Raw genomic sequence first — 12,271 nt, 5'->3', positions numbered from 1 at the left:
TGTGTACACGTGTAAGTAGTTAGGTGCTGGATCTCACCGAATACTTATTGTCATCCATAAATATTCTGTGAAGATCGTCCTCCGTCTTTGAGGCGGGTAGGAAAGAAGGGAAAAAGACAAAGTACCGTAGAAAACAATGGTATCATGTTAGTGTGGCTCATCTTGTGGATCTGATGATTGAATGACTGTATATTAGTACTTTTAAACTACTGTTGGGTTCAGTCTGACAAAATACCAACATGCAGTCGACTTGAAGAACATTAAGATATTAATTACTTGACCTATTTTCAAATTTGTAATTTCAACGAATACCTCATATCATGCGATTCATTGCTGAACAGAGCTGCAACGGAATTATTTTCCTGCATTCTTTTGAAATATGTGACGATTTTGCACATTGAAAAAAACCCTCAAAACTGTCGACTATGACCTTAAATATAGTTTATTTCAGCTCCTTTGTCCTAACCAACTTCGACTCCCATGGAAGCATATCTTTTTCGTCAAATGCAAAATACATGGCCGCTGACTATGTGGCATGTTTGTTAGCCTGGAATCCAGACTTCATAGTTTTGGCCAATTCTCAATGCCAAGCGATGCTAAGTGCGGGCCAAAGCTAACAAGGCTAAACTTCAGGCTACGATGTGTGTATCATAACTTTTCTGCATAGTGTAAGCCCCCTCTCACTGGACCCGCGGCACGCTTGCGGCGTCGCTGCGTCCTAAACTGGATTTGTGATACCCTTGACTTTATAATGGGAATATCATTCAAAACGTACAAGTATGACCAAAACACACAAAGCCTTAAAAGATTCGTTTTTTTTGTAGATGAAATTCGTTGAGTGCTTTGTCAATTCGATCGGCCGCAGCGACGCCACCAGCGTGCTGCGGGTCCAGTGAGAGTGGGGCTGTACTATCATAAAACACACTAGTATGTGAGTGTGCGCGTTCTCTCACCGTATTTCTTTGTCCCTGACCTACGTCCAACGGTCCTCCCAGTTGTGCCGGAAGATTCGAGTCGACCTTATTGACGTCGATGGCGTCGTCTGAGTACAGCACGGCATCCTTCACCAGTACGAAGATGGCCCGTAAGATGAATGACACGAAAAGATGCATGTGCACGTAGTTACGGGTGCAGTGGAGGCGTCTGGAAGATAAGAAAGGGAACATAAGAGTCAGTGTCCATAGAAGAAAATATAAGGGGGCCTTTTGGCGCAAAAACAGTGTGTTCGGCTCAGAACCACGTGGTCCCGGGTTTGAATACTGCTGTGTCACCGATCTTGTGCCCTTGGGAAAGGCACTTTACATGACTTTCCTAACAGAATGGTTATAAAGACCGTGGGCATTAAAGGCAAGAGAGAGAGAAGAACCTAGTAACATATAGTATTATGCAATTTTAAACCTTTGCTCACTTATTATGCAAACTAGGTGGCCAAAAATCTAATCCTGTCGCGTTTTTTATACATACCTACCGACATACCAAATATGAAGACAATCCATCCAAGCATTCTTGACTTATCGTGCCCACTAACAAACACAAAAAACTACGCTCGGTAAAACATAAACTTCTTGGCGAAGGTAACTAACCTGGGACATTTAGGATTTTACTATAACGCATGAATAACACCTGACGATACCTTATTAAACAATAGGGCCTAGGGAAAACGGTGAGTGTATTTTTGTGCGAACAAGCAGCTCACGACCAGCTCATAGTTTTCGTCAAATCCAGTAGAAGCAAGGCACAATCTGATGCTCTACCTTTTCATTTATTTATTTATTTATACACTCAGGCGACAAGCTTGTTTTCAGATATCACTGATACCAATCAAGTGTACAATGACAATGTTAGATTGAAGACGCAATAGCTTTCTCTTTGTGTTGACCTGTCCAAAATCTTCAGTAAAGTTCAGATGTCTTTTTAGTCACAGTACCCGTATGGTCAAATTTGTTCTGTGGTCCGTTTAAGTAAAGAAAATAGTCTGTTTTCTTAACCGCAAAACAAGTATGCAGAAAGTTTGCTTTGCAGTGACCACAAAAGCTCAAACGAACAAGGTTCCTTTTATAAAGTTCTACCCCCATGGTGTGTTAAATAGCGTTTCTGGCAAATTAATGCAGTTCAGGCGTAGAGAGTTAAGCGGTTAATCTTGTAGCGAAGTAGGTCGTCCTTTTGTTCGACACTATGGCCTCATATAACCATGATTTGTCTGCATTGTATGCTGCAAATGGTGAAACGTTTTTCGCACGCATCCTCAGGGTTGCTACCTGCCCTAAAGCCTTCCTTGTAAAGGTACATCTATTCAAGGACTCACAAAATAGAATAGGAAACCTGAGGGAAAGCTTTAAGTCTTCTTTTAAACGGTAACACGAGAATGTATCCGTCTTGCCTCAAAATAAAGGACGGACAAAAATAAACGATTTAAGTGCCAGTGAGTGGTACATTTGGAGCAGTTCTTGCGTAAAGCATTACCACTTAAGAAAAGCTACGTCTAAGTCCTTTCCACGCCTTTCGGTGTATAGCTTTTGGCAAGCACTACTGTAGGGGGCTAGTCAACGGGTAATAAAAAGGCATCAGAAAGACAAGGGTTGCCAACAAAACAATCATATAACACACCAAATTCGTCGACAAATATACATAACACTAAAAACAGATATCAAACCCGTCGCCATGGATTTTCTTTTTGATTGCCAACCTTGTTTAGAGTATTGGGAAAAGACAGAGACTTGTACTCACTTGAAGTAGACAAGGATGGCCAACGCTACAGTGAGGGACGCCAGGGAGAATGAATATCCCACAGTATACAGCTTCGTTACCTTCTCATACAGCGAATCAGGCTGAAAACAATTACAAACAAAACAACAGTTAAAGATCAATCACTGATTTCTCCTAACTTATATTTCAACAGCCTTGTATACTTGGTTATTAGACAATACAAAATAGTTATTTCTGGGAATAAGTGCTCTAATAACGTAACAACTAGACATCAATATACAATATATAATACATAAACTATTTGGATAGGTATCACATGTGAAGGAGATAGGAGCACACAATACTTCTCAAATGCTACCAAACAACATATAGATTTATAAAGTGTTTGCAAGTGACGTCACACAAAAAAGCCGCCATGTTGGTTTGGTAAGTGACTCCAAGATGGCGACTGAACATTCGAGATAAGTCATAGTGTATTTTTCCTCTGAATATGCATACAAAATTGTGGACATGTTGCGTTTAAGAAAAATGAACTGTTTGGAATATTTCTGACATAACTACATTGAGCGACCAACATGGCGGACGGTTAAGCATCACGTGACTGCAAACACCCTATATGATTGGCTTGCAAGACACCAATGGTTAGTGAGTGCCGGACCGCGTATGGGTGATAATAGCAAGTTCAGCTAGCGCTATAAGTGCAACAACGCAAGGGGATATGGGAACGTTTTAAGTGCAGATATGTTCTCCCAAACACACACATGTGTTAAGTTGACGATCACGGAGGTATTCCAAGGGGCAAAAAGGCGTGTTGCATCTACAAGCAGACTAGATAGCGCAGGGGTTGCAATACACGGTGCATCACATAATGTATTAGGTATGAAATGAAACTTGTGTTGACAGACACAAAAACTCGCGCCAAAAAGATCACAACCTTGTTTTGATACCTCGTCTTGTGGCGTATATTGGGCCCATGTGCATATTAATTATACCATAGTGATACAAGTAGCGAAGCCTAGTGAAACTAGTCGGTTCTACGCACTACGTGCAAGAGGATGAGTGAGTGAAGTGATACAAGTAGACTTTCGTAGGACTTATATGTATAGACACGGTTAGGACACGCTGAGAAGAGATTAAGAACTAAGATCTAAACGAGAATCATCGAAAGATTCTCAATTTAAAAATGTACGCATGATCTTAAACCTTATCTGCACCTTCGAAAATGGTAGCTACCTGTACAAGGGTGACAAATAGCTTGCTTTCAAAAAAATTGAAAGGCACTGGATAACATGTGCATGTATATGTACATTAATTTGTCTGCTACATAATATCTTATCAAAGCGACTTAATGATGACTTGCTCAATGTCTAGATCTACAAAAACATATCCTTTTGCAAATGGCTGCATCCTACGACTCATCTCTATAATTCTAAGAGTAAAAAATGCAGAGTAAAACTGTTTTCTATACGAGTTATCTATTTCATTTCAACCATTTCATTAATTTCAAGCGAAGAGATTTAGCTTAGACAAGGGTAAATTGAGAATACAAGTTTTTGTCATTTACATCCACTTCACACAAAAATATTGTATATACAGTGGTCCATACGAGCGAAGGGATCTAACATGAAATGTTGACTGTCAAAAATCTCGAAATGAGGACAAAAATCCATTAATTCTAAAGCTGAGAGGTTGAAAAAACATTCAACGGACGCCATTTTGAATTGAGTAGGGTTCAGGAAAAGGCCCGACACGAATGGATGAGAGAGATCACGTGATGAGGAAACATGTACCCAGAAGGCAATGCGTGGTTTGTCAGGTGATCACACGGACGGTTGGGAACACTGCAACACTTCCCAAAACTTACCCCAAATGTTTCCTACCATTCCAAGATAGGCAGAGAGCAGAGTGTTGTAGAAAAAGGAAAACGTAAATAAAGCCTTAAGCAACTACATAAGGTCATATCTACAGAGATGCTCAGAGCAAAAGGATAGCAGGAGTGGGGCGGAGGATAGAATCTGATAGAATTGCCTGTCATCAGGTTTAACGACAAACCAACATAAAATCACAACTATACCTAATACACTGCATATACACGTAGTTAGCGTAAGAGAAACCTGTTCAGCTCAGAACCTGTGATGTCTACAACAGGACAATTTCAAAGTACCATAATTATTGGTGTCACATAGCAATTAAAGAATATAAACATGATCAAAAGAGGTGAATTAAATCAATGTATTCACTGTCAGGCAACCATTCACATGTCTGACACAATGAAATGCCCCAATCCGTGAGTTACCATATGCCAACATAATCCAGTTACCATACAAGCTGGGGAAGAAATCAGATGATTAGTTTGGAATGATTCCACATTTTCCTGATTATATATCCTCATCTTTGTCCAACGCGGCAACGTCACATCAGCCCTGTGAAGAGTTGTGATTACGTTGTGTTTTACCTCCATGAAAAGTGGAGGTATTGTTTTTAGTTTGTGTGTGTGTGTCAGTGTGTGTGTGTGTGTGTGTGTGTGTGTACAAGCTATCAGTCAGTCTGTCTAGTAGTCTGTAATTAGTTAGCTTTCCTTATTATGTAGAGTTCAATCAGTATTCAAATATGCACAAGATGAACAAAGGCTGTTAGTAAGTCACAGTAGTCCCCGTGTGTAACCATAGAAACAAATGAACGTTATAAACAAAGATATATTATCTGTATATAAGAAAGACGCAACGTTTGAACTATACATGAAGATGATCTAAACATGTCTCAGTTTAGCTACAACTTGGACAGTAGGCTACATTACATAGTAAAACGTTTAAACAAAAGCGATGTTTTTCTGATAGCCCACTCAACTTGCAATACTAATATTGCAGTGAAATACTGCGAAAGTATGTAGCAATTTTTGAAATGAGAAAGTGATTCTAAACTTTTCAGGAAAAAAAGAAATACGTCGAATCTTTTCTACTACTGATACGACGATTAGTAGATTAACACAAACTTATTGATACGCATAAGTAATTGTAGTGCCTACACTAAACACTGTAACGCCCATCACCTTAACATGAAAATTCTGTCTACATTTTGGAACTGACTGATTTTCTAACTGGTTTCCTATGACATTTCCCAAAGGCCTTACGTAGTAAAGTGTTTTTTTCTTACGTTTATAAGAGGTTTCTAACGTCATCTCCGAAGACATTAGGCAGTAAAGTGTATGTTCTTACGTTTATAAGAGAAGGCAGATCGGGTAGGTATTTACTGCACTCCGTGTAGTTAGCGTAGGTCTTGTTAGTGTGAGGGCTGATCAACCACTCTCCGTCCGGACCACACTCACGGAAAGCATATCCTGCAATAAAAAAGTAAAAATTGATATAAAACTTCAGCTGAGACGGTAATAAACATATCAAGAAATTTACACACTATTTTCGTACACAAAGTCAAGCTTTCTTTGCATGTAGTATTCCTAAGAGGAATGAAAGAGGCAATCTTCAGTAGTGCCCGTCGACCATCCCTCAACAGAGACGAGGGCCGTTACCGACTTCCGGACACCTTTGACCCGTTTCTGACGTCACACTTCCGCTCAGGTCAAGTGACGTAAGCTTCGAGTCAAATCAACTTAAGAAGGACCAGAGGATTCGTCGAAAGCGTGTTGGTATATTTTACTTTAAGCTTTGTGTTCAGAAACAGGCTGTAAATTTGTTAATAGTAAACAAAGGGCTGTACATAAAAAAATGCTCAAAGTGTTAGAAATTGTACTAAAGACTGTCCAAGTATAGGGTCAAGTATAGTCTCATACTACATAGTCACGTGCACTTAGAGTAGCTTCAAAAAGTGATAAAAGTTGCAATTTATTGCGCAATTACGTTATCATTATCAAAAATGTAATAACAAAAAATACATCGTATCACGCCAACAATAAAGCCACATGAATAACAGATAACGATTAGATCAATGGAAAGCTGAATGATAATAACAATGTACTTCATTGCATATTCATACCCAGCATGTGCTAAATACATCAGATAATTGAAGTACAAGAAAAGTAACATTCAGTTATATTCCATCTAAATCTACATAGTCCCTTTTCTCTTCTTGAAGCATGTGTACACAACTTTACATAGTTTTTCGACTACATCGTAGTTTTTAGATGAAATATCATAACACGATCCTCTATGGATAAAAGTTTTTAGTCCCCTGAAGGTCATGGTCAAAACGTTCAACACCGTGAAGCACGTGGATTGATATACAACCGGCTTAACGGATAAGAACGGGAAATGTCTCTGCTATTTTAGGCTTCATAAATCACCCTGCAAAGATGCGTCATTAACCACGATGGCCCCCATCAAGTTACGGCTGATAAACACAGACGTTTTCTGAATTTTTCCACGCAACACGGCCGCTGCATTTCTCATCAGCAGTCATTATAGTCCACACGCGCCCACCCATCACGAAATGATTAAGCTAGGAGGATCTATTAGGGACATTGATGCATTGTCGTAAAGGGATAAGCGCAAAGGTCTTGCAAAGATACAGTTTCCTACACTATATAAAAAGTAAAGTTAATAGTATGCTATTCAGTTGGTTAGGCCATGTTGATTTGATTATGTGGATGACATCCCCTGGGAACACCAAAATTGAGAATAAAACAGTTTGGCAAAATAGAAAAGTTGCAATTATTGTGAAAGCCACGTGGTCATGAAGGATGGACAAAACTTAACACACAGAGGGTTTATCGAATAACAGATTCTTCATTTTTATTCTTTTGCATCTTCCTCTTGGACAGTGGAATTGACTTTGACAGTCTACGACATTACCATCCGTTTTCCGAAATAGTTTTTGGCAATTTAGAGCATATATTTTTTGTCATTTTGGCAGATGCTTTGTATGATTTACCGTATGGCCGAAAATTTGCCTTTTTTGTTGAAACATACGGAAATTGATGTGCGCGCGGATATCATCCATCCAAGTAAAGCAACATGGCTTTACTTGGATAAGCTTATTTTGTTCAAGGGAGTTACAACTTTTCGCCAATTCATCATTGTGATACCTTTTAGCGACGAACAATTCTGTGGACATTGGGAAAGCAACCGTATGTTTGATGTCTTTTGGTGTCAGGACCTCACTTACGTCAAAGCTCCGCACGCGTTTTATGGGTGTTAACGACATGGCCATTTGTCACACTTTAGGTTGGAGTCAACTGGCTTGACCTGAACGCAAATGGGGGCAAATTACGGGCCGTATGGTTGCGGTGATTGATATTGTCTGTATTGTACCCTAGCGTATACCAGGCTACAACAACACCCATCGGGCTGCATCAAACATGTGGCGCATACAGATCTGCTTGTAACGTAATGGTCGTAGGTACACAACGTTATCATCTCCATGGAATATGGAGATATTGTTTTAGGTGTGTCTATACGTCTCTGTGTGTGTTTGTGTGTCTGTAGTCAGCATAACTCAAGAACCTCTGGATGGATTACGATTATATTTGGTATGGTCGTTGGTGTTGGGAAGACGACGGTCAAGGTCGATTTTGGACCCCCTTGTGTGACCTTGGTACTGTAGCAGAACTTCAGTTTTTCGTATGTTTTGACCTGGGCGTGATGTGGACTTGATTTTTGATGGCAAATAGCTTGTGATGTAAGGAATACGTGGTGTAGGTTTGGCCTCCCTAGCAGCTTACTCTGGAACTGCAGGGGCGGTTTTGTACAAAATCTTCTTAAGAGGTTACTGAACAAAGGAATGACAGATTTTTTAACGTTTTTTTTTACTCTTTGAAACGAAACGGTATTCCTGTCTTTTTTTAATCCCCACATATTATCAATAAGATATATCATATACACAGAATAGGTGGATATCAAATTTGCATGTGAATAGTTTCATCAGGTTCTTGAATCAATTCAACATAGTTTTATTATGCACACAATCGTATTTTCTTCTCTACAGACGTTTTGAAAACCTATTAGCTGCCTTCGTTTTTCATCCTTTTTACACTGGCAAAGACAGCAAATCGCTTTTGAAACGTTTGTAGAATACCAATTCGTTTCCAATTTCTGTCTATATCTGTAATCATCGCAGCGCCTAACATGAAAAATCACTTATCTTTGCTAGATTTAATAACGAAATTATCCGCAAAATGTCATATTTGGTCTCCATTTGGGCTGCCGTATGGTATTTTGACACGCAAACGTTTGACATTAAGATTGGTTGAACTTTTATCTCAAGTACCAGGAAAAATGCTTAAAGGAAATGATGCAGAAAGCTAATGAACACGACTTTCATATGCAGTCTATTGAGTTTACCAATGGCTCATAAAATGACAAATCTTCACTATTTTGGAATACAAGCTTCCGACGCACCCATCTTTTTCCATTTGTCATGTGTACTGAACTAAATACAAGCTACTTGATCAAATCCATAGACTTGATATTACATTTGTTCTTAGTTCTATATAAACTGTGCGTAGTCGTAGAGACACCAGTATTTTCAATCTGAACTTGAATAGTTTACAGTGTAAATAGACAGTACGTTGGTTAGGAATCTTTTGTGCAGCCAAACCAATAAATAAATAAATACGTTGACGATGTTTGCCTAGTTTAGCTATTGGATTATTCATAGTATAATAAATCACTCAATGCATACATACATATATATGTATTACATCAGGCATGGTGATAATGGGTTCTTATAGAGGAAAAATTATACTTATAATCCAATTATCGAAAAAAAGTTAGCGTGAAATATTTCAAAGGAACGTCTTCTGAAGGTATTGTTTAATACTCGTAGGAGTGATATTTTTAGAAATAAATGTATCTTTTAATTACATTTCCTGTTATGAGCTTATCACAATGAAGTACATTTGTACGCTAATAAGACTTCAAAATATCCCTAGCGGTACTTTAATCATATGTACCTTTTGGGTTTAGCTGTGGTAATTGCTTTGGAATCTACCATGCCCCTAAGGTATTCGGGAGAAAAAATCTTCAGCAACTTTGATTTCATGGCGGAGTTTGTAGTCACGATTCAATCAATACATAACGTAATGTAATTATGATCACAATCCAGATAACTAAATCACAAAGCAGACAACTAAATCATACGTGTCCGCAAAAGATTAATGGTCCATTTTCATGTTTTCCTTCGATGCATAACGCGTGCTATCTATTCATTAGGAAATGTGAGTTTGTACCGCGAAGAACGTGAGCAAGGCAAACTCATTAATATACGTACTCCAAATAACATGCTATGGTGCAACCGTTCTTGCACACTACGACAGTTTCCATGAATCAAAAACTATATCTTAGGCCTGATTTACACACGAGTTTTTGGAGTCGACTTGGGGCTGTGTGTGAGGAGCTTTGGGCTGCTCAAGTTGAGTTTTCCTACTAGAAAACGCTACTTGAGTGGCCTAGGGTTCTCCTTGCACAGTCCTGAGTCGACTCCAAGTCGACTCAAAACGCGTGTGTAACTTGGAGTTGTGCATAAAAAAGAATGCTGAAATTCCTACATGTATTTGTGACAACGTTTGATATGTTTTAACAAGATAATGTTCAAAACAATGTTTTACGGATTTGGTCGAAAACATCCGCAACGAACAGGATGTGATTACTATAGAATACTTGTTTTTCTGTGGACGTCAAATTCTGATTATAAATACCACAACTTCGTAAAATAAAAACCTGAAAACAGGTAACAACATAAACCTGTATACCACCTGCACACCTAGTACCTGTAAACAATGAACTGAACTAAACTGAGTTGAGCCCGTAATAATGCAAGCGCAGTACTAAACTGTACGAGAGTAATGGATTCACACATGGATAACGATAAGTCATGGCGAACACTCAACAAGATTTAGTTAGGGTCATCCGTAGCTTTACAACGGTCGACTTAAACTGTTTCCATCAATGACTACCTCTTTCATGACATAGATGGATGGGAAACCTTCATCCAACCGACGCCATTGCTATCCTTCACCGGAGTTGAATCTATATTTACATCGCAGAAGGGATATATTGACATGTAATCCTTGAGTCTCGAAGGCTTGCGCGGATTTTTGGATCACATTAATCTTGTTGGTTTGACGTTTGTATTTCTGTACGACGGCAACTGCGTCATTGCTCTTTGTCAAGTACGTGACCAGGAACACTTGGTACCACTTGGTTGTGAAATTGTGAAATGTTATAAATATGCAGATAGCATCTTGAATAGTTTGTAAGCGTGGCCACGCTTATGTGATTGTCCTTGCTGATAAGACACCGCAGCATGAATCTTGAAGATTATGCAACACTGCTTCTTGGACTAATTTGATGTAATTTCCTTATAATAATGTCTTCTTGTTCATCTACTTCTTGTGTAGTACTGGTCATAGATAGTACTGGTCATAAGGTGTACATTGTACACCTAATATTCTCATATCTCATCATTTCATATACCCCAATTTTACCGTTGGGGCAACACAGAGAATCTGGCGACCAGGTTTCTCCATCATTCTCGGTTTTCTGTTATTATTAATAAGAAAAACATTATAAAGAACTTCTATTGTACGTCATGAAAAAGTAACAAAAGCTCGCTGCTTCAATCATGATCTTTAAAAAAATAATTTGTTAAGTCATTTTCATATCTTCATGATTCATCTAGGGAGTTGATTGACGTACTGATTGATTGATTGGTTGATTGATTGGTTGGTTGATTGATTGATTGACACTTACCTCCGTGGTTGAAGTCGTGCACGTATTTCGGACACGGCACCCGGACCGACCTGTTGGGTTTGCTGTACGGCCAGCAGATCAGCGCGTCCCACGATTGGTTACAGTAAGGTCCTGTAAGTAAATAAAAACAACAACCTTCAACACAAGAGATAATTACATTGACTCATGGTCCAATGATACGTTAGCCTAAACTATGGATGAACGCTGAATGGTTGTTGGATGTTTTCAAAGGTCCTGCAGTGAATAAAATCATTGAATCGTTCAACACAAGAGATAACAAGACCACAGCATATCCAGGTCCAAAGATACCACAAATGGAAGTTCTGCTGCAGTACCAAGGTCAACCAACAGGAGACCAGAAACTGGCCTTGACGGTTGACTTCACAACCTACCTACAATCCAAATATCATCACAATCTATTCAGAGGTTCTTAAGATATTGCGCCGGACACAAAGCCAGGCTGCGTAGACAGCCCTTCGCTCACTCAGTAGTTTATTAAATGGCTAAAGGTCACTGACAATGCATTATATCACCTTGAACACCTCGGGGTGGATCTTTAACCCATAATTAGACACTTATAATGTTTGTGTCTAATTATGTTTATGTGTCTTATTATGTTATTATGCCTAATTATATCTACACATAATCGTTCACATAATCTGTTGGTGTTCCTTATCATTTTTTTCTCGTATAATCAGCCCTTTGGCATAAATTTGTATTTAAGTTTACTATCATAATCATTCCATATAGTATGAGGCAGACGTTGCTGTACGTAAAACTCGTAACACAAAAAGTACAACTTTAAGGTAAGGGCGTTGATAAATGAATAGAGCGTACACATCGCACGCTTGATCACATGTATA

General features: G+C 38.8%; 1 protein-coding gene across 2 annotated transcripts in view; it reads right to left on the bottom strand.

Moving 5' to 3' along the window:
* Positions 1 to 12,271, bottom strand: part of LOC136447007 (secretin receptor-like) — an 85,391-nt gene that overhangs the window by 10,631 nt on the left and 62,489 nt on the right. Inside the window, exons 4-8 of one of the 2 annotated variants that reach the window (XM_066445669.1) lie at positions 11,409 to 11,519; positions 5,922 to 6,043; positions 2,728 to 2,828; positions 954 to 1,143; positions 38 to 85 (exon numbers count right to left, since the gene is read on the bottom strand). In XM_066445669.1, the coding sequence (XP_066301766.1) occupies positions 38 to 85; positions 954 to 1,143; positions 2,728 to 2,828; positions 5,922 to 6,043; positions 11,409 to 11,519 (572 nt within the window). The remainder of the gene's footprint in view (positions 1 to 37; positions 86 to 953; positions 1,144 to 2,727; positions 2,829 to 5,921; positions 6,044 to 11,408; positions 11,520 to 12,271) is intronic. The other variant, XM_066445670.1, reaches the window with a different exon arrangement.

This window comes from Branchiostoma lanceolatum, chromosome 13 (assembly GCF_035083965.1).
Source record: "Branchiostoma lanceolatum isolate klBraLanc5 chromosome 13, klBraLanc5.hap2, whole genome shotgun sequence".
NCBI lineage: Eukaryota > Metazoa > Chordata > Leptocardii > Amphioxiformes > Branchiostomatidae > Branchiostoma > Branchiostoma lanceolatum.
The sequence above is the reverse complement of the archived record's forward strand: the minus strand, read 5'-3'. Positions and strand labels throughout refer to the sequence as shown.